Consider the following 24,473-nt stretch of genomic DNA (forward strand, 5'->3'; position numbering starts at 1 on the left):
CTGACAGGGGTTGCAGCAGTCCACAGGACGGCTTAAAGTATGCACCAAGCCCTTCCCTCAAACTGTTTGATAAATGCTGAGGCAATGTATAATCTAAAGTATATAAATGAGTACACAAGTACTCAAGAAAACTGGGGTGGTAAAAATCAAATGTTGCTGAATGCTAAAGTAAGTCACTTTAGTGTATTTTTTGTGATTATAATAATAGAAAAATATATGCTCACACCTTTTTTTAATTTGGTAACTAAATTCTGGGTTTATCCTTCCACTTAAATTTCTTTCCATTGCATTAGCTGGAATTACTTTGAAGAGGATCAGTTATTAAGGATATGCCCATATATTTGGATATAGAGTGTACATGTTTGTAAATATCTCCAGTTCTTCTGAAACATTAATATCAATGATGATATTTTATTCAAAGTTTAAATAGGATCACCACCAATTATCTAGAAAGTTAGATTTGTTAATTTCCACTGTCATCATTGGAAAGTTCTGGACCTTATGTAAATTTCAATTTTGCTCTCATACTATAAAATGTTTTCTTAATACTGCAATATTTTCATTTTTAAACATTTCATGTTTGTCTCCTATAACATTTAATTGTATTTAATGTCTACATTTTTCATGTTTACTGTTTCCCAATTTTCCTAAATTTTTTCTCTAGTATTTATATAAAATATTTGAGAGTTTTTTTTTTATCACATTTCAATTATTCTGAACCAGTATGTAATTCTGCATGTGCATAGTGTGTGTTTAATAAAATAAATAAGGGGCCCGGCGGCGTGACCTGGCAGTTAAAGTCCTCGCCTTGAACGCCCCGGGATCCCATATGGGCGCCGGTTCTGGTCGGCGGCTTCAACTTCCCATCCAGCTCCCTGCTTGTGGCCTGGGAAAGCAATGGAGGACAGCCCAAAGCTTTGGGACCCTGCACCCGTGTGGGAGACCCGGAAGAGGTTCCTGGTTCCCGGCTTCAGATCGGCTTGTACCGGCCGTTGCGGCTCACTTGGGGAGTGAATCATCGGACGGAGGGTCTTCCTCTCTGTCTCTCCTCCTCTCTGTATATCTGACTGTGTAATAAAAAAATAGATCTTTAAAAAATAAATAAAATAAATAAGGAAATAACCATATTTACTTTGCCCCGTGTCTATATTACCACGTGTTGGATTTTGTTAATATAATTTAGGCTTTTTGAACTTCTCGTAATTGTTTCACCATTATGTCTTAGGCATTAGACAGTATGTTTCATGATGTATAGAATGGAAAATATTTAGATCTTTAGAGGGGTAAGTCAGGAAGCCTAACTCATTCTACCAGGTAACACGACGTCAGAGAAGCAAATCTGACTTAAAGGGACAGCGGCTCCTCAGTTCTGGCAGGTGGTTGCCATCCACAAATGCAATTCACCAAAGTTCATCTACAACTGAAGCCAAAGTCACCAGGTTTTTTTTAAATAATGTTGATACCTATTTCAGGATATTTATTTATTTATTTATTTATATTGGAAAGGCGGATATACACAGAGGAGGAGAGACAGAGAGGAAAATCTTCCATCCGATGATTCACTCCCCAAGTGAGCGCAACAGCTGGAGCTGAGCCAGTCCAAAGCCAGCAGCCAGGAGCTCTTCCAGGTCTCCCAAGTGGTTGCAGGGTTCTAAGGCTTTGGGCTGTCCTAGACTGCTTTCCCAGGCCACAAGCAGGGAGCTGGATGGGAAGCAGGGCTGCCAGGATTAGAACCGGCGACCATATGGGATGCCAGCACGTGCAAGGCGAGGACTTTTAGCCGCTATGCTATAGTGCCGGACCCTATTTCAGGATTTTCTAACAAAATACGTCTGGGGTTTAAGAATGACCCATATATGTTTTGCCTTATAATATTTGCCTCCTGCTTTTTCAACCTGCCAGTAGTCATTTGTAGATCATTCTGTTAAAAGGGTTTCAGAGCTCATTCATTGTGATTAATTTTAGAACTTAATCTTCCTGTTGGTATTTTTATGTTCAATGTGTGCTTTTCTTTTCAATAGATATTCAGGAAAGAAACACATATGATAACCCTCCATGGCTTATTGGCTTTGTGTATGAATGATACGTATAGAATTCTATTGTCACACCATCGCTGCCCACACTCCCTCCAACATCTGAACCCACACTGCCTACTCATATGTAGTGTTATCTAAGAGGGACCTTTCCAGAAGATCTCTTTCTCTGTATTTCCTAGTTTGCTTGTTGGGATTTTGCAATACTTTTATTCCTTGACATTTTTGTTGTTTCTTTTTCTTATCTGGGATAAGATAAGCACTTTCAGTTTGCAAGGCCTTTCTCTGTAAACCTTTTCTACTATATTTTTGAATAATTTTCTAACACATTTATCATGGTACCTTTTTCAGGGTTATCAAGTATACAAAGTGATGAAATTAATTTTTTTCATCTTTAATCTATCCCAGTTTTTGTTCTACTGCATTAGCACAGAACTCCTGATTTTTTAATATATAAATGTGTTTGCTGCACTGATGACACTATTTCCTATTGCTTCTACTACCACTAAATATTTACATGCGGTATTTTAATCTTTACCATTTTTAGTTTCAACTTTATTTGTATTTGCCTATTTTATAATCTTGTTTTCATCTTCTGCTTGAAAGTATCTAAAGGCATTTTATACTGAGATTACAAAATGCTGATTTCATAGGCTTGCTTCTATTCCTTAAACAGGTTTCTTTTTTATTATTATTATTGTTATTTTATGATACAGTTCCATAGGCTCCTGGCATTTCCCTTATCCCTGCCCCAATTTCTCCCCTCCCCTCACCTAGTTCCTCTATATCATTACTCAGGTATAGTTCATACAAAATCATATGTTCATCATTGCGGGCATGCACAATGGCAGAGTCCAGCATTCTAGTGTCAAGATAGAGTAAACAGTTTCATTCTAAGTCCATCTTTGTCTGGAAAAAAATCATACTGTTTTGGGGCCTGACACGGTGGCCTAGTGGCTAAAAAGTCCTCACCTTGCATGCCTGGGATCCCATATAGGAACTGGTTCTAATCCTGTTGGCCCTGCATCCCATCCAGCTCCCTGTTTGTGGCCTGGGAAAACAGTAGAGGAAGGTTCAAGTCTTTGGGACCCTGCACCCGAGTGGCAGGCCTGGAAGAGGCTCCTGGCTCCTGGCTTTGGATAGGCACAGCTCAAGCTGTTGTGGCCACTTGGGGAGTGAAATCAACGGACGGAAGATCTTCTTTGTCTCTCCTCCTCTCTGTATGTTTGACTTTTCAATGAAAATAAAATAAATCTTTCAAAAATCACATTGCTTCTATTAACTAGCCTGTTTCTCTTTCTGTATTGAGAAATATTTCCACACACTTCCTATTATTGAGATATGCCTTCTTTATGCTCCTTCAGGCAAATAGTGAGAATCTCAGAGCCTGCATACTCTAGGCTCCCATGAGAGTAGGTTCTTCCTCTGTGAACTTCAATTCTCCTGTTTTCTTTCATTATCCTTACCTTTTATCCTAAATTCAAGGTGCAGGTTATGCGACCTTACATTCTAGTAATTGCAAGTTTACCCTATGGGTTCCTGGAGAGGAGATGCTACCAAAAAGAAACTGGGGGACAGTGCTCTCTTAGACAACTGACAAAGTTCATTTCCAAGGTTATAGTTCTTACATACTTAGTAAAACTTAGTTCAGGCACAACTCAGAATTGAGTTCAGGGAGGCTAATAAGACAACCTGATCAAAGCATTATTGAAGTTGGGAACAGATAAGGAATACTCTCCACCCTTGGCTAATTGACCAGGCAGATGTTTGCCTACCATCAAGGAGAACACAAAAGCACATCCAAGGACCTACTGAGGGCAAGAGCACACCCTGGGTGAAAGGCCCTCCACCTCCTCTTTCCTGGGGCCTCTTCTCAACAGGATCCCACAGGCCTCTCCTGGCCCAGCTGTCCTGGTGGATGTATTCCAACAAGTCATATTCAGAGTGTGGCAAGTAAACAACAGTTACTGACAATCCAGTAAGGGAATTCTCACTGCTTGTTTTCTTAACCAGAATTTGGTGAAGTCACAGGTCAATTTGGCTAAACAATTTTTATGGAGATACAATTCCCAAGACATATAATTCATAGTTTTGATTATGGGTTGATATTTTAGTGTACTTTCAGGTTATGAATATATTAAGATTTTCTCCAGTCATCTTCTCTTTTTCTCATCCTGAATTCCAATCTCACAGTATGTGCAAGTCTGGCCTTAGCACTCCAGTTCAGAACATCCTGTAGATACAGTGTGTCTCACTGACAGTCACCTTTGCATTTCTCAGTGCAAGTATTTCCTAATATTTCTCACAGTGGCCAGAATGAGTGAAACTGTTTGCCTCCTTCAAAAGGACATATTAGGAGTTGGTGGATGCCTGCTGAGGCATCTTCAAAAATGGAAGCTAAAATTAGCCCTTGGCATCTTCTGTCAACATGATCCTAGCTGTAACTTATTTAGCAAAGTCCTTTGAACACTGTAACATGTGGATTGCACCATCCTCAAGCACTGAATCTTGTTAGCTTACAGTCCTTTGTATCAACTGATTGTCAATGCAATGAGGAAAAAGAGACAGATCAGCTTTCTTTCTAGCTTGCTATCTCAGAAATTTCAGGATAATTTTATAAGCTCACAAAATATAAATAGAATAAGTTCATTAAAAAGAATAAAAATAAAACACACTTGATTAATCCCTATATTTTGTATTGTAAGTATTGATCCCACATATTCACATACAATAAATATAGTGTAACATTTTCCCTTGACTTTCTGCAGTGACAGATTGAAACAACTCTTACTTTCAAAGTAGATACATTGTTCAAGTTAATGCTTTCTTTAAGGAACAAAAGATTTGACATGAATACAGAGCAGTATATAAAACAAAATGAGGAAAATGAATTCAGTAATAATTCTTACCTTGATTTAGAGGAATAATCTTCAGAATTCTCAGAGTTCTAATAGTTTTAAGCTTTAGACTCAAGTTTAGAGGTACATATCTTGCTATGAGCCTGTAAATTTAAGTCATAATTACTGAAAAGTCATGTTTATACTACCTACAGTTTTATAGTTTCTGAAGCCATTTTAAAAACCATGTATCCAAGTGTTGTTCCTGTTCTAATTATGCTGTTTTGCAAATAACTTTGTCATTAATTGGAAGGCAAAGACAGGCACAAAGCAAAATGGCCAGGAAAACATAAATTTTCATGCTTAAATTATAAGAGTTTGTGAAATTTCATACTGCAAATACTTTAATTCCATAAGTTAAATATTCTGCATTTTGTGCTTAAATATTTAGCTACTAAAAAGTTAAAACATGAAAAATAGTTTGTAAAGGATTGAGATTCATTAAATTATTTTATTTGATAGGATGATAGTAATTATGGTGATGATAGCCTCTGATGAGTGTAAAAGGCATTATGATATTGGTTAAGGGCAGTTTGAGCCAAATGAGGAATTCAGGCCCTGTGATTCCAAGATGGATGAATAAGGAAAAGTCACATTGATTTTGATCAAGGGAAGCTGGTCAAGAAAAAATGGAGGAAACATTTCCAGGGAGAATCGAGAGAAGTTTGCAGTGGAAATTGTGCAGGTTACAGAGAGAGAGGGCATGGAGAAGTACAGACAGTGTAACTATGCAGCACTGAATGAGACTGGAGGAGAAGGCAGTTCTAGAGACAAGAGCGGGGGTTCAGCAGACCAGCACAGTCAGAATACTGGCAGCATTGCTGATATTGAACTTTGCGGGCCATGCTGACCTTGTTCAATGTGGAGTCAAAGCAGGAGATGGGGAACCCGAAATAACTATTATTAAAGAGCCCACTTGTTTCCCCTCATCAGCTGAGAAGTGTGCCCAGACGAGCTGTGAGATAGTGTGCTGTCGTAAGAACAACAAAAATTGCGGAGGCAATACTTTGTGTCCATGTCTGTGCAGATACACTTTACCAAGTGATTTTAATAAAGGAATAATCTGCATTCCACGTTTTGAATCTTGGCTTGTGGCCAGATGGGTCTACTCACTCGTATTGGGTCGTAAGGCATGTACACCTTCTGCCCTACAACAGGCTACTGGACACAAAGTTGCCAAGGCAAAAAACTCAGAGGGAGCTGGCACTGGGAAAAATTGCTCTCACTCTACGGGCAAAGCAGGCTAAGGGAATGAATGGATCCACCGCACCCTGTGCCTGTGTCGGTCTTGTACAGAATGACTAGGAATTCTGTGAGTCTGACAGCTTATGGCATGGCAACTGGGTCTCAGGGCATTCAGCGTATTTGACATGAGAGAAGAGATCCCTATTTGTCCAAGTGGCATAGCAGGGTTCTGTGCACACGGGAAGATTGCACAGATCTTTTGTGTGGTTCAACTGCCAGGGTGAGTGGAGATTGTAGTCACTGTGGCCAACCCCAGGCAGGAACTGGTCACCTTGAGAGGACATGAGACTGATTGTGCTAGCCAACGTTAACTATTCCCTCCCCTGTGCTACAAAAGAGGAGATTAACCATTACTAAATTCAATGGCACTTGCACCCTAACTCTGCATTCTAGCACTGACCAGAATATGCTAGCCACATCCACCATACATCTCTGGAAATCTATTAGAGCAGCAGTCACTCTATGAACATATAGAGGCATTGTTCAAAGTAAAAAAACCACCAAGGGAAGCAGGGCAAGTGTGGTGGCTCAACAGATTAATCCTCCACCTTGCCGTGCTGGCATCCCACAAGGGCACTGGTTTGTGTCCTAGCTGCTCCACAACCTGCTGACGTGCCTGGGAAAGGAGCAGAGGATGGCCCACACACTTAGATCCCTGAAACTATGTGGAAAATTGGGAAGAAACTCCTGGCTCCTGCCTTTGAATTGGCTCAGCTACAGCTATTGCAGTCACGTAGGGAATGAATCAAGAGATGAATGATTCTCTGTCACTGCTTCTCTCCGTAAATCTTTCGGTTAAAAAAATAAAAACCTCCGGAAAAAAAATCAGCAAGTGCTTCAAGAAATGACTAAAAATAAATACAAAAATGCAAGAACGAAACCAAGGAAGACATGACTCCCCAAAAGAAAAGTGACAGCTCTTCAATATTAGAATATTAAGACAAAGAGTCAAAATGCCTGAAATGATGGGAAAAATGATAACATGTCTAGGCCAAAGGACACAAACTCCAATAATTTAAAAAAATCCATACATGACACGGGTAAAAAGTTTTACTGATTGAGAAATTGAAGAAAAAAGAATATTGAAGCACTAGAAATAAAGAATTCAATGTTACAAATAGAAAATCCTGAAGTAATCCCAACGACACAGTAACTTTTCTTTGAATGTAAGTGAGGGTACTGAGACCTAGTGGTTTAGAGGAGAGCGCCTAGAAGATCATTATGGGTCAGACTGATATACCAGCCTACTTATAAGTCCTGTGTAGAACTTGTTATCACCGAACAATGCTGATTACCATGCAACAACCTAAGCAAAAGCTAAGGCGGGGGTTGTCTAGCAGGGCCAGATCCTAGTACCTGACAGAATGTTGATCAGGTTATGGGTCACATTAGACAGGGCCTAGACACTATCCACACACAAGAGAATCATTTCCAGGGGTAGATTCTGTGGGGGATGCGTGGGCCAAATCCTGTGGAAATACTACTCCCACTTGTTAGCTCAAGAGTTGGGGGGGAGTGATGGGCTGATCAAAATCAATATTCACCAAAACATATTACAGTCAAATTTTCAACAGTAAAATAAAGAAGAGTTTCTAAAATGTGTGCAAGAAAAATGTCAGATTACTTTCAGAGGACCCTCACCCCCAATAGGTAATAACTGATTTCTCATCAGAGACACTACAGGCAAGAAAGAAGTCTAGGTCTTAAAAGACACACAATTCCAATCCCAGATGGAACCTGCCATCACTCACAGGTAAAGGAAATGATAACAGCCTGGGCTAACCAAGACAGCAGCATTCGAAAGCGCATCCTAAAACAGGGTGTGATTTGGGCCGGGCTGCAATGTTCACCAGCTCATAGGAGGTTAAAATGGAAGGCCAGACTATGTTGGGCACTGGTCTAACACCCATTGGCATGTATGAAAACTGGGTCTGTGAGTGGGTCAAGTGGGAGAAATTGGGAAACTCCCCTAGTGGGTTATAACTCTCACTGATGAACACATGCTCCAGGCCTGGGGGTTGGATAAGCTGGGCAAAGTAGCTCCAACTGTTGGCTAATGTGTGGGTTGATTATGAAGTGGGGTGGGAGGCCTAAACCAGGCAGAGCCAAGCAAACATTAGCTCACAAGTAAGAATTGAAATCATGATGAAGCACAGGTCATGCTGAGCTAGGCTCTTACACCTACTGGTCTAAATGAGCCAGGGATGCTAGGCCACAGCATTGAAGGCAAAGGCCAAATAGGTGGGGGGCTATGCCAAGCTGGGCCAGAGCAAACACTGGCACACATGTGATCTATCACTGGGAACAGGTCTGTTTGGGGAGCTAAGAGGACACCCTTGTTCCCACTGGTGAGTGTGTGGGCCAGAGTGGGGGTTTTGTTCTGGTCTGGATATAGCTGTAGTCTCCCTTGGCACAGGTGTGAACTGGGACTGGATGCACCAAACTGGGCTAGACTCCAGCACCATCTGGTGCTCTGGAGGACCAGGGTAGATGTAGGACGGACTAGGCTAGATGTCTGACCCTACTGAGCCATGTGTGAGCAGTGTCTGGGTATGGACAAGCTTTGGCTGGGCTGAAACATCCAACAGTAAGAGCCAGAATGGGTTGAAGGCCAGTAAGGAAAGGCCACTATTCCTGCCAGGGCAGGAGGTGGACTAAGTAGGGCTCGCTCGTGGACCCACCAGTACACACAAGATCTGGCCATGGGAGAGGTTCTGATGGAGGAGCTTGGGAATACTCCTCTGGCAGGACACAGTCCCTGCAGGTGAGTGCAAGAACCACAATAGGGAGCAGACCAGACCAGACCAGGGAAAGGTACCCACCGGCATACATTTGGCATAGGTTGGGACAGACCAGGCTGAACCAGTTCACATCACCCACTGGCGAATCTGAGCACCAGAACAGAGTGTTGGTCAGGCCAGGTTCAGTTGCAACACATACCAGTACACATTATAGCTTGGATTGGGTGCCTGCTGGGCTCGACTAGACTGTAACGCTCACCAGTGTCAGCTGTAAGTGAGGGTGGGCACGGCTGAGTCAGACTATAGCACCCACTGGCAAATGCTCAGGCAAGGGAGGGACATGCCAGATTGGGCCCCAGCACCCAACCAGCACATGTTGGAACCAGGGAGGGAGGGAATGTGGAGGGTTCCCCTGCTGAAAAGCCACTCCCACTGGAGAGCGTAAGTTGGGATGGGGGCAGACCAGACCAGGTAGGGCTTCAACATCTGTGGGCCTCATGTGAGCCAGATCAGGGAACAGCCAAGCTTGGTTGACTGTCCCTTCTGCTGCAAGCATAAATCAGAATGGGCAAGAGTTGGTTGGGCTTTGCCGCAGCATCAGCTTGCAGATGCTGTCACTGGGGGCTGATTCTGTCAAGTTAAAGTGCACAGAAATACCTGGAGAGTGCATGATCCCTGAGTGGGAGTGGCCCAGGAAGAAATAGTGGGCACCTCCCTCTTGGGTTATCACTCCCACTGGAAAGCATGAAACCAGGACTGGAGCAGACCAGGCTAGACAGAAAAGAACCCACCAGCATGAGTGTGTGGGCTGGTTGCTGGGTCTGGTTGGGTTGAACTAGGCTTCAATGCCCATAGACATGTAGGAGAACTGTGGGATGTGGGACAGACTAAACAAGTCTGTGGTGCATACTGCCAAGCATGGGAACCAGGGCAGGGGGCAAGCCTGGCTGGGATTATTGGTAGTTGCCCCGACTGGGCTGCAGCTCCCACTGTTTGCATGAGGGCCAGGTGTGAAGTGGACAGAATCAGGCTGGACTGCAACACCCATTTGTTCGTGTGGAAGACAGGGCTGGTAACAGAACTAACTTGGCAATTGCAACCACCAACATATGCATAAGCTGACTGGGGCAATGGAATTTGTCAGGCCCTGCATGGGCAAGCACACATAAGAATCTGGTCTAGGATCACCTCAGACAAAGTTTCTTTGGGGATCTCCGCAATTGAGCTGCCGGACTCAGAACCCCAACAATTAAATCAGGATGAAGCAGAGAGGACATATTCAAGGAAATATGAAAGGACAGAACAACAGCAGAGGGGTACTGGAGACTGACAGACACAGGAAAGCAGTGGACACAACGGTGTGGTGTTGCAGCGACTGATACTCCAGCAGCATTCAACTAAAGAACTCCATCTTCTATTGTTGATTTTGTATTATGACTTTTCATTTGAGGGGATGTACAGTAGCTGTGAAATGGAGACTAACATCCAGATGTGAGGATGTAGTGTGGTATGCATTTCTACTTCCAGACAAAGATGGACTTACAATGAAACTGTTCACTATATCTTGACAATAAGATGCTGGCCTCTCTGCCATTGTCCATGCCCGCAATGATGGACATATGACTGTGTATGAAGAACTATATTTTAGTAATGATATAGAGGAACTAGGTGAGGGGAAGGGAGGGAATTGGGGAGGGGATAAGGGAAATGCCAGGAGTCTATGGAATTGTATCATAAAATGATAATAATAATAATAACAATATGTTAAAAAAAGAACCCCAACAATGAAAAGAATTGCAGGTTCCATGATCTGGAGTGCACGTGTCAAAGAAGAGCCTCCTCAGAGGCTCAGATGGAGCAGTGGACAGCATACCCAGGTGTACATGGAGGATATGGTAGTCCATCGGAACCTGCAGAGGACACCTGATACCACAACAAAAGATGGAGGACAGAACAAATCAATCAACTATCCTAACCATGTGTTGGCAGTGAAAATCTGGGCAAATGGAGACTCTAAGGTGGACTATGTCAACCAGTGGATTCTGCAGCTATTTCATTGGGCTTGAAATGGTGAGATAGGCAGCAATTCGGAACTGTTGAATCATCAGAACCACTCAAACAGGAACCTTGGATCAGATCCCATTTGGGGGACCTGGGATGGGTGGTAGGCTGGGTGGGGCTTCTCCCTTTATCGCCCCCTGTACCCCAGATACAGAGAAAAAGCAGTAATGTGGAAATAGTCTTAGCCACTTTCCTGTATCCCTTGACCATCTGTGTCCTAATCAACTATATAAAGATTGTCAAAATAAAGCAATTTAAAAAAATGAAAATACAGTAGGAAGCTTCAACAACAGGTTTGGTGAGGCAGAAGGAAGAATATCTGAGCTAGAAGAAAGATTCTTGGAAATTAACAAAAAAGAAGAATATATTTGAGATTGTGGTACTAACCTATCTAAATTTCCTGAAGGTTTAGAAAGATACTTGATTAGCAGCTTTATTCAGCAAATGGCATAAAACTTCCCTGATATGGAAAAATAAAGGGACTTTCTAGTACAGGAAGCATAAAGATCTCCTAATAGGGTTGATAAAAATCAATATTCACCAAAACATATTACAGTCAAATTTTCAACAGTAAAATAAAGAAGAGTTTCTAAAATGTGTGCAAGAAAAATGTCAGATTACTTTCAGAGGACCCTCACCCCCAATAGGTAATAACTGATTTCTTATCAGAGACACTACAGGCAAGAAAGAAGTCTAGGTCTTAAAAGATACACGATTCCAATCCAGAATTCTGCATCATGTAAAGTAGTAATCTATGAAAGAAGGCAAAATAAAGACCTTCCAAAACACATGGAATGCAAAAGTATTTGCTATAACTCATTCAACCTTACAAATGATATTTACCAATATGCTATACATAGAAATAGCCAATAATTATATAATGAAAGAATGAGAAGGTAGAAAGCCTCCTAGTAAAAGTACAAAGGATTTCCAAATCAAACAATAATAATACTTAAGGCACAATGTCAGAACCCAGTCATTGCCTTTCAGTAATAGACCTGAATGTAAATAACCCAATATCTCCAATCAAATCATATAGACTGCTGGAATGGATTTTTTAACAAAACCTATTTGATGCCTATAAGAAATACCTGATCAACTAAGATACAAGCAAGCTGAAACTGAACAATGAAAAGGGATATTCCACAACAACAATAAGGAAAAGCAAGCAGAGGTAGTCATCCCAGTCTCACACAAAGTGGACTTTAACACAAAAACTATGAAAGTGATGAAGCAAGGCATTAAATAGGGTTAAAGGATGAATCAAAAAGAAGATGCAAATATGGTAAATGTACAATCTATCAATGTATCTCAAGGACCTAGAAAATAGAAACAAGTCAAGCTCAAAATTAGTATGAGAAAGGAATTGAAGTTAGAGAATAAAATGAAAACACACAAAAATTAGTGAACCAAAGAGCTGAGTTTTTAAAAAGTAAAATCAATGTACCATCATCCCAACTAACCATTGAAATAGACAGAAGACTCAACCCAATAAAATATGAGATTTAAAAGTAAATTTAACAATGGACACCACAGGGGGGGAAATCATCAGCCACATGCTAACAAATTAGAAAATCTAGAAGAAATGGATTGATTTCTGGATATACAGTCTTCCAAAATTGAGTCATGATGACATGGAAAACCTAAACAGGCCAATAACTAAGGCAGAGATTGAGTCCACAGCTTCACCCAAAAAAGACCAACCCATGAACAAATGGCTTCACTGCTGAATTCTGCTAAACTCCAAGAAAAACTATTCTAATTATTATTTTTTTAAGATTTATTTATTTTATTGGAAAAGCAGATGTACAGAGAGGAGGAGAGACAGAGAGGAAGATCTTCTGTCCAATGATTCACTCCCCAAGTGGCCGCAATGGCCAGTGCTGCCCCGATCGGAAGCCAAGAGTCAGGAACTTCCTTCCAGGCCTCCCATGCGGGTGCAGGGTCCCAAGGCTTTGGGCCGTCCTCGACTGCTTTCCCAGGCCACAAGCAGGGAGCTGGATGGGAAGTGGAGCTGCCGGGATTAGAACCAGCGCCCATATGGGATCCTGGTGCATTCCAGGCTAGGACCTTAACCATTACACTATCACGCCGGGCCCTAATTCTAATTCTTATTAAGCTATTCAAAACTGGGCGAACAGGGTGGTACAGCATGCTAATAATTAACTCTGATGCTGGCATCCCATCTGGGGCTCCTGTTCACATTTCAGCTGCTCCAATTCCAACCCAAGTCTCTGCCTATGGCCTGGGAGGGCAGTGAAAGATGGCTCAAATCCTTGGAACCCTGCATCCATGTGGGAGACTTGGAGGAAGTTCTGGACTCCCATCATGTCAGCTCTGACCATTAAAGCCATCTGGAAAATAAACCAGCATACAGAAGATGTTACTCTGTGTAAAATTTGCCTTTATAAAAATAAATTTAAAATGCATTATGGAAAAAACTAAACATGTATTTCAACTTTAAAAAAAATTCGTGGCTAGTCCTGTGGCTCAATAGGCTAATCCTGCTCTCTGACACTGCCATCCACTTCATGTCCTGTCTGCTCCCCTTCTGATTCAGCTTCCAGCCTGCAACCTGGGAAAGGAGCAAAGGATGGCCAAACTCCCTGGAACCCATATCCATGTGGGAAACCCAGAAAAGGCTCCTGGCTCTTGGCTTTGGATCTCCTCAGCTCCAGCCATTGGGCCATTTGGGGAATGAAGCAATGGATGAAACATCTTTCTCTGTCTCCCCTCTTCTTTGTAAATCTGCCTTTTCAATACAACTAAATTATAGACCTAAACTTCTAATCAACATAGATGCAAAAACCCTCAACAAACTCATACCTAATTCAAACCAACAACACTACTGGAAAGATGGTTCATCTCTATAAGAGCAAGAAAAATCAAATTAAGAAATGGGCAAAGGATATAGTATGCATTTTTTGAAAGTTGAAATACAAATGGGCAACGCAAACACAAGAAAGAATGCACTAGTTCACTAGGCTAAAGGAAAATACAAATAAAACCAGAATGAGGTTTCATTTTATCCTAGTTATAATGGTACACTGAAAAATTATAAAACAATAAGTGCTGGCTAGCATGTGGGGGAAAGTTACATTAGTTCAACTGTTAGTAAGAATGTAAACTAGTGGAACCATTTTGGAAGACAAAATGAAGATTTTTAAGAGGTGAAAATATTTCTACCATGTGACTTAGACATCCTCTTCCAGGAATTTACCCAAATAAAATGAAATCAGCATACAAGACTGTTATTTGCATGCTATGCTAATTCATAATAATAATTCACAGTAGCTAAGATACAGAATCAACCCATACAATTGATGGCTGTATAAATAAAATAAGGATATTATGGAAAACTATGGAATGCCAGTCAACAATAGAAAAATAATGAAATCCTATCTTTTGCAACAAAGTTGATGAATTGGAAACCATTATGCTTTGCAAAATAAGCCAGTCTCAAATATAGTGTTTTTTCTGATATGTGGCAGCTAATATAGGACACACTTATAAGTGTGGGGATGAAAGAGTCACTTTAGAGTATGATTTCCATTTTAGCTTGTGTTTATTGTACAGTGAAAATATGATTTTTTGGTCTTTTTACTTTTTATTTGTTAAATATGATTAGTGGTGAATTAAGCTTCTGACTACACAGATTAAAATTATGTCTGTGCAAATACTGATGGAGAGAGGGAAGAGAGACAGGGGTATTGGTGGAGGGGAGGAAAGTGTTGGAAACATTTAATTGTCTTCTTGTAACTGTACCTATAGAACACATAAAATAGATATTGTGAATCCATCATTTACTAGCAGCATGGCATTTGCAAATACTCAAACTTTCCTGCTTCATTTGCCTCAATTGCATAGTGGGCTTGCTTCAGGACCTTCTCTTTGGATTAAATGAAGTAACAGAGGTAAAATACTGAGAAGAGCAGTTGACACATAATGATGGCACTCTGCATTGTATCTTAGATAACAGCAACAGCAGAGCTATCAGTAACAGCATACACAGCAATTTAAACACATGACCACTATACTACTACTTTTTCAATTACTTCTCACAAAGTAGATGCTATTTGTTCCTTTTATGCTATTTTTAATTGAAAAAATTGACAAAGTATAACTTAACATCTCTAATAAGAGTTTAATAATTATCTTTTCCATGGATGTATAGAATGCATTGAATAGAAGCATTGCAAAAAATAGATGCAAAGTCATTAGAATTCCATGTACCATTCTGGAAATTGTTTGTGTTTAAAATACCTGGCTCTACTACTTGATATATTTATTGTTTTAAATAATGTAGCTAAGTGAAATGTAGACTGGAACAGAGAAACAAATACGCTAGTATCCTTTCGTAAGTCTTTAGGAAATCTGTTCATTGAAAAAAAAATCATTTGACATGAAACAATTCAATCCATATTCTTATTCAAAATAAAGCAGAAAATACCACATGCCTTCACTTTCATCACAAATTTTGAAGACTACTCAGGGACAGTTGCCTGCAAGACTTGCTATGACTACTACCTATGAAGTACTACTTAGCTGCCGTAAGTAGGGGCACACATCTTTGAGGCTCTCAATTATGTTTTATGAGAAGGATCTCCTTAGCAAGACATCCAGCTGTTTGCAACTGAGAGAAATACTCACTCAAACAATGTTACACTGAAGTCAAGCCAGTTCCATGCATCACCAACAAAAGAAAAGGATCCTGTGCAGAGGCCTCTTGCAATCAGTTTCACAATGATTTCAAAAGTATAAATTCCAAGTAGTGTATGCCTGCAGGAAGTTTTTCATATAAATATTAATTCATGACACATTTTCAACTTTGAAAACTATGTTTATGAGAACACTTGTCAATTTCTGAAAACCTCAATTATAACAATAAAATATATTGCTTCTTCATTCTATTCTCTTGCATAAATTGTGTATCTAGTCTCAGCCTTTCACATGTACCAAATCCTCTGTAGCTGCTCCTAACCTTCAGTGCACAAGTACACCTAACCTTCAGTACACATGTACACCTAACCTTCAGTGCACATGTACACCTAACCTTCAGTGCACATGTACACCTAACCTTCAGTGCACATGTACTCCTAACCTCCAGTGCACATGTACACCTAACCTCCAGTGCACATGTACACCTAACCTCCAGTGCACATGTACACCTAACCTTCAGTGCACATGTACACCTAACCTCCAGTGCACATGTACACCTAACCTTCAGTGCACAAGTACACCTAACCTTCAGTGCACAAGTACACCTAACCTTCAGTGCACATGTACACCTAACCTTCAGTGCACATGTACACCTAACCTTCAGTACACATGTACACCTAACCTTCAGTGCACATGTACACCTAACCTTCAGTGCACATGTACACCTAACCTTCAGTGCACATGTACACCTAACCTTCAGTACACATGTACACCTTCAGTGCACATGTACACCTAACCTTCAGTACACATGTACACCTAACCTTCAGTGCACATGTACACCTAACCTTCAGTACACATGTACACCTGCTTTCCTCAATCTTGACCTCCTTTGTTTCCCACAATATGCTTTTACTGTCTCATTTTTTTAAATTAGGAGTTCATGACTTCCTCTGTTTCCTCCTTCCCCATTTTTCCTTCACACCTTTTCCCCCATAGTAGCCCGCAATTATAGTCCTGTAGTATCATTTACAAATTTAACTTTCTGACATTTAAAAGCATTATGACATTGTAAGTACCAGCAAAAGCATAAAACCTCATATTATAATATACAGGTATATTTATAAGCTTTTTTGGGAGTCCTGTTTTGTCAACAGAGACACATACTGCCTGGTACTTTTACTTCCCAGTGTGCTAGTCTCCCTTGAATACTATCTTGTATTTTAAATAATTCTTGAGATATGTGGGACCACATTTGCTTGGTAAGCCCCAACCAGGCAATAATCAGAACAGCAAGTGTCCCTTGAGTCTCAGTACAGTGCTTTAGAAAGGACTTTTAGGATGGGGCTATCTCGTGACATTAGACATGAAATTTGACTACTGACTTTTGAAAAAATAATTCCTAGAACAGAGATGACTCTATGTTATTGATGTTGTTGATAAATGATCATATAGCAAATATCATATAAAAACAGCACAACAATTAACGTGACAGTAAGGAGGGAGCATAGAAAATATAATTTCATTATTAATACATGTAAGGATTTTTATGATAAACTGATATTTTAATTACTCTTCAGAGTCAACCAATTTTAACAATAGAATTAAATCTCAGAAGCTAAAGTGTTATTTCCTAGAAAATTGAATGGGTCAGCCAATCACTACAGTCTGATTAGACTATTTACATACCTCAAGGACAAGAAAAGTAGAATAGAAAGCAAAATAAATGATTTCCTTATGAATGGAAAGAAAAGGAAGTATTTTGAATTAGAAGCCAATTAGGGTTGTACTTACAATAAAAACCTGAAGCACTAAAATATTAATCGTTAATGATTCAATTTGAAATAAATCCCACTTGTATGATTTCATAGGCAGAAACATATGGCTAAAGACCCAAATACTTACATTATGCTAATCTAATCTGTTGGGAAATAGAAATATTTAAGATTTAAAAAATAACAGTAAAAATAATTCCTAAAACTTGTGAACCAGAGTACATATGTGAATACTTGTTTTCAATCATAATGATGTATATAAAATTACTGTAACATGCATCTTAAATATATAATAATTATGCTAAATTTTAAAATTTATATATAATTACATTGATTTTTCACTTTAATATTGTTACATATTTTGTTTTGAAACAAAAATGTTAAAAATTATATGTATGTGATATTATATAAAGTAAAATTACATAGCTTACTCTATTGCTGGTCCCCATTTTGGCAAGTTACTCATAGACATAAATATGCAATCAGTAAGGACACTGATTAAAATTAAGTATCGGAAAAATGTAGATTACAGTCAAGGAATAATGGGAAATGCATAATATTGGGCAAGATACTTCCGTGATATATTTTATTTATACTAGAACATGAGATAAAATTTTCCTCTATGTTTAAAAATATGTATTCTTATGAAAATAACAGCAATCATTATTGTCTACTGCTACTGGATGTAACAGAATACACTTTACACAGTTTTTCAAATATGGAACATGTAAATTTAGATGTAATATGATGTTACATGAAATATCAGTTGGGAAGAGAACAATATCCCAACATTTTGAAATAGTTTCAAATGCAGTGAACAAGTCCAAAGGATATGGGTGTACCAGAACCTTGATAGTTGCTCCTCTAACTGTGCTGAAAGGAGATAAGGTGCACAAGAAGGAAACAGCATTGAATCTGAAGATAGTTCTGTTTTTATTTAATACAATGAAAGTCTGTAGAAAGAAAAAAATCCAGTTAACAGAAGTGAGAACTATAATGTAGGAATTATGCAACATATTTCTAATGACCATTGCTGTCTTGAGTTCTGAAAGATTTGCTCATTTTTTATGTTTTCTTATGCATTTAGTCAAATGGATACATTTGCTAACTATTTTCATTAATATTTAGATATATCTGTTTATTCATAATTATAGTTGTGTTTTGTCAATGCTATGTCTGAAAGAGTTATTTGTATTGGACCACACTCCCAGATCTCCTCCTAAAAGTAATAGAATACTATATCCCTCCTGTTCATTGAGATATATTCAACAAAACCAATGTGGTATATCCTAGGAATTAATGAAGTAGAATCTTTCATTTTGTTGCAAAAATGCCAAAGATAAAGTTACTTAAGTAAAAGTATTTAGACTTGCATTTACGTAAGCATCACATTAATCACACCAATCACTTGATCCTTGTATTAAATCATGTTGATATATCTATTATCCCATCTTATCGGCCAGAAGTCAGAACACAGCTATGTTCCTAGTTATGTCATTTTGCCTTTTTCCCATTCCATAATTCTTGCTTTCATGTGTTCATAAAAGATCTTCATTTTTTAAAGATTTATTTATTTTTATTGCAAATTCAGATACACAGCGAGGAGGAGAGACAGAGAGGAAGATCATCCATCCGATATTCACTCCCAAGTGACCGCAACGGCCAGTGCTGTGCTGATCCGAAGCCAGAAGCCAGGAACTTCCTCCAGGTCTCCCATGCGGGTGCAGGGTCCCAAGGCCTTGGGTGGCCATATGTGATCTAGGCACGTTCCAGGCAAGGATGTTAGCTGCTAGGCCATGGCGCTGGGCCCCATAAAAGATCTTCTTTGCCTTATTAAACTTTTAAGTATTCCTCAAGGTATAACCCAAATTTTACTTTCTTAATGAATTTTTTTGTTTAAAAAATATTTATTTACTCTTTGTTGCAAAGTCAGAGCTTAATGAATTCTTGCAGCTTCATCTATTTCAAAGATTTCTGCCTTTTCTGAACATACTTATGCTCATATTTAATGTTGTTATTATTTTGAGACTTACAGTAGTAAGGTATCTCTAGTTACCTGGCAGACAGAAAATAAATATTTTTGAATAAGAATGATAATCTACAAGCTGACTTTTTCTTTCTAACATATCTGTAATCTTATCAAATTGAACAATTTTAATTGTGCATGTGTTATACATTTCATAGTCAATTAAAGCTGACTGCCTGGGCCTGGCGCAGTAGCCTTGTGGCTAAAGTCCTTGCCTTGAATGTGCCGGGATCCCATTTGGGCACTGGTTCTAATCCTAGTGGCCCCACATCCCATCCAACTCCCTGCTTGTGGCCTGGGAAAGCAGTTGAGAATGGTCCAAAGCCTTGGGATCCTGTACCGGCATGGTAGACTAGGAAGAACCTCCGGGATCCAGGCTTCAGACTGGCTCAGTTCCAGCTCGCCCTTGCGGCCACTTGAGGAGTGAATCATCAGACAGAAGATCTTCCTCTGTCTTCCTCCTCTCTTTATATCTGACTTTCCAATAAAAATAAGTAAATCTAAAAAGAAAAAAAAGTTGACAGCCCATAAATGATTAATCTTCAATCTCCTGTAAAACCATTTCATTTCAAGGCCTAAGAATGCATACATTAAGAAATAACCCAAATAATCCAACCTAACAGCTACCCAACCAGGTATCAATTTTGATAAAATCTCAACTATATATTATCCCAAGAGGAAATATCTTAATGTAGTTCTGTGAAATTTAAAATGATCTCTCTGTTCATTACCTTAATGTGCCCTATGTCAATTACCTTTATTTGCATTTCTGTAAATATGGTTAAAATGTAGTCAGAATAATTTCAATGAATTCTTACATTTTTTTCTTTGTAGTAATATGGGTCCACATCTTCCAAGGGCTCTGACACCATTCCTCTAGACAGATTTCCATAAATAATTGGAAGCTCTTTGCCATCTTGCAAGTCAGAGTTTGGCTTTAATTCTTCTTCTTCCTCAAGTTCCTCCTTGTGTTTTTCAGCGATGTGCTGTTTCACAGCCTCAAGAGACTCTTTAGTGAAGGGGACAAGGCCCTTTGGTTCTTGGGGAGCCATCATTTTCAATTTCGTATCTGTAAGAATTTAATTTTTTAAGTTCTATATAGAAGCTGAGTATTACATTAAGAAAAACTGAAAATTACAAAATGTTAGGGTATGAAAAATAGACACCAGCAAAATTTATATTGGATTTACCCTGTAACTCATGAGTCACTCACTCGGTCTTTTTACTCACTATTTTGCCGAAGAATGTAAGCTTAATGCAAATATTTTTTTTCTGCCCAAATCCAATGATCTCATATGAGCTGTACCTCAAAATAGATTGGTTCTTCCTTTTTAAACTTCACTAGTCTCGGCCACAGTTTCCTGACTACCTTTTGGTTTAACTTTACTACTTTGTTAATCACAATTTTATCTCTGATATACCTCAGATTTTTGTCTTTCCATCTTTTTGTAAACCATCTTTTCGAAGAATGCAGATAAAAGAGAGTCTTAACTGCTCTTTCCATATGTCCATTTTACTAACTACATTCCCCAAAACACTTCCTTCCCCTAAATGTCTATGTGGTAATTTTACCAATAGCACCAACTTAACAGCTGAAAACAAAAATCATTGTCATTTTCCATTATTAAAATTATTGTTCAACATTTAAATGTAGAGAAAAATCATTAAAAATTGCTCATGATACTTTTCTTTCATCTATCCCTGTACACAAACATAATTTGCTTCTCCTAACTTTTCATTATGTAGTTTGAATGCTATCTATTTTTATATCCATTTGAAGGTTGTCAATCTTGTAATTCTGTATTTGGGATATTCCGACAGTCTTTAGTCTCTTTTTTTTTTTTTTTTTAAAGATTTATTCATTTTATTACAGCCAGATATACACAAAGGAGAGACAGAGAGGAAGATCTTCCGTCCGATGATTCACTCCCCAAGTGAGCCGCAACGGGCCGATGCGCGCCGATCCGAAGCCAGGAACCTGGAACCTCTTCCGGGTCTCCCACGCGGGTGCAGTGTCCCAATGCATTGGGCCGTCCTCAACTGCTTTCCCAGGCCACAAGCAGGGAGCTGGATGGGAAGTGGAGCTGCCGGGATTAGAACCGGCGCCCATATGGGATCCCGTGGCTTTCAAGGCGAGGACTTTAGCCGCTAGGCCACGCCGCCGGGCCCCTTTAGTCTCTATACCACAATACTGATCCCTGATGATTTTAATGAATACTAATTTAATACTTCAATATAATAAATTTCCTTTATTTATTTGCCTAAATTCTTTGTAATTTTATTACGATAATTAAGGATAAGAAATTTTCTACTAGAGATTATGGCCCTTTGTAACTAGGTACTTTGTCTTAAGAGTTGATGGCAGTCAATTAACTTGTGCAACTCATTCCTGAGAAATCACACATTCACTTCATTCCAAAAATGTCCCTATAGTGAAAAATGTATTATTTAAAGCTTTAACATCGTATTTGTGTAGTATTCAAAAATAAGAAAAAGGTAATCAATACTGATGAGATAGCATTTGTGATAACAGTCAGACTTCTACTACTTCAGGTACATGGTACAGGGGATTTTTAAACATACAAAACACATCTCGCTGATATCCAAGCAAACAGCAAATACTTGTGCCATGGTTGTGTTATGGAAAATGGATAATAAAAGTAGAAAATCAAATACTGGAATGACTACTTGGATTAAATATTATCTGGATTTGCTTTAGTTTTTCAAGCACTTTACCTGAAGAATGCTTACTTACTCTGTTTCTATAAAGGCGCTTTGATGAAAACTATTATCATAGCCTTAACATTATTTGATTTTTCAGTTTAATTTTTCACCATAGGTCTCTACACAAGATCTCAAAGATATAAGCAAAAAGGCAATTCAATTATTCTAGCCCAGTCCAGGGATTATTTTTCCCTTCAACTAGTCATTTAACAACGAGAAGTATATCATTTGCATACGTTTCTTCAAGAAACATATCAGAGATAGGATGTAAAGCAACTCAAAAGGCAGGGTGAGGAACGGTTGGGGGTTGGGGTAAAAGCACCATGGGGCAACTGATTAAACTTCCACCTGCAAGCATCATTGCTGCCAATATATGTCCCAGCTGCTCAGAAGAGGCCCCTGGTTACTGATCAGCTCAGCTCTGGCCATTATAGCCATTTGGGGAGTGAACCAGTGGATGAAAGATCTTTCTGTCTCTCCTCTTTGTAAATCTGCCTTTCCAATAAGAATAATATTTTAAAAATACAGAGAAAGAAGTAGAGCTGTAGCGAACAATGAGGCAGACATTCTTCAACAGACTGACCCACTTCCTTTCTATTACTACCTAGTGATGAGATTTCTAGATAGTATGGTTCTGGCTTTGTCTATTTTAGGAACCTCCATTCTATTTTCCATCATGGCTATTCCAATGTACATCCCTAGTATATGAAATTTTCCCTTTTTAGGAATTCTCACCAGCATTTGTTACTTTTCTCCTTTAGTGATAGCTTTTCTAATATGGATGAAGTAACATATCATAATTGTTTTAATTCACATTTCCCTGATGGCTAGTTTCACCATGTGCTTGTTGATCATTTGTATATCCTTGAGAAATTTCCATTTCATTTCTTTATCCATTTTATATTGCACTCCTTGCCTATTTGCTACTGAATTGAGCTCCTTAGGATGTGGTATCTATACATCAAGAAATTTTATGCAGCTCTAAACCATAAACCCTATCACTTACAGAAGCATGGATAAACCTAAAGGTCATTATGCTAACTGAAGTAAGCCAGGCACAGAAAGGCGAAAGATTGCATGATTTCACTCATTCGAGAATCAATGCATTCTAAGCTCAATAGAAATACACAACAAAATAGTAGCAGTCATCAGAGAAGGAGAATAATAGTAAGAAGGGAACCAGTCAATGGGAACAAAATTACAGTTAAATATGAATAACAAATTCATATAGCATGGAGTATATATTTTCAAGTAATTAGAAGACAATTTTGAATGTTCTTGCCAAAAAATGATAAAAGTTTAAAGGGATAAACACATTAAGAACCATGATTTGGTCACTATACATTTCTTATAACTATCACAATATCATATTGTTCCTCATAAATTATAAACAAAACCAAATTATTATTATAAACAATTATAAACAAAACCAAAGAAAGAAAAATATGGATCAGGTAGACAGTCTCTTGGAGTTCTCTTTCCAGACAAATGGAATAAAATTCGCTGTTTCTCACATTAAAATATACTTGTTTTCAAGCATTCTGTTCTACATTTAGAACAAAATTCTATACCCACCAAACATGTACCATAATTTCATCACACAATACATACCACATAGAAATATTCATGAAAGTAAACACTATCAGAGAGCTAAGGCATTGTGAATAAATATAATTTCCTACATACAAAACATTTCCCCTTAAAAATATTAAAAATGGGACATGCATTTGGTGCGGTGGTTAAGGCTCCACTTGGGATGCCTACAACCCATGTGGGAGTCCATGGGCTTGAGTCCCAGCATTGCTCCTGATTCAAGCTTCCTGCTAATGTCCCCACCGGAAAGCAACAAGACTGATAGCTGAAGTATTTACATCCCTGCCATCCAAAAGAGGAGAGTATTGATTTCCTAGCTCTAAGCTTTGGTCTGTTTCAAGTACCGCTGTTTTTGGCATTTAGCCAGTAAACCAATAAATGGAAGAGCCCTTTCCTTCTGTTTGTCTGCTTCAAATGTACTTTACATTTTTAAAAATATAGGAAAATATTTAATAAGCTATTCAAATTATATTCATTTCATAGATACTTGAATATACTTTAGATTTTAAACTATTCAAGTGTAATTATTACTTACGACAATAGTTTGTCCAGTCTTCCTTCCTGTTTTCCCCTCCCACTATTTTTTATGAATTATCACGGCAGCATATATCTTTTAGCTTCTTAATGGCTTATGGATATCATTATGCACATTAAAATATTCAAATGCATTATAGAGATACCCCCACAGGCATCTACTGAATGATAACGTCATGGAGCAGAGT

General features: G+C 38.8%; 1 protein-coding gene across 1 annotated transcript in view; it reads right to left on the reverse strand.

Annotated features, from left to right (window-relative positions):
* SCN7A (sodium voltage-gated channel alpha subunit 7) overlaps positions 1-24,473 on the reverse strand; it is a 194,166-nt gene that overhangs the window by 79,070 nt on the left and 90,623 nt on the right. The window contains 5 exon segments of the mRNA XM_058664241.1: positions 4,943-5,034; positions 15,628-15,756; positions 17,840-17,929; positions 18,243-18,361; positions 20,253-20,503. Of these exon segments, the coding sequence (XP_058520224.1) occupies positions 4,943-5,034; positions 15,628-15,756; positions 17,840-17,929; positions 18,243-18,361; positions 20,253-20,489 (667 nt within the window). The 5' untranslated portion in view covers positions 20,490-20,503.

Source organism: Ochotona princeps, chromosome 5, assembly GCF_030435755.1.
Source record: "Ochotona princeps isolate mOchPri1 chromosome 5, mOchPri1.hap1, whole genome shotgun sequence".
Taxonomy (NCBI): domain Eukaryota; kingdom Metazoa; phylum Chordata; class Mammalia; order Lagomorpha; family Ochotonidae; genus Ochotona; species Ochotona princeps.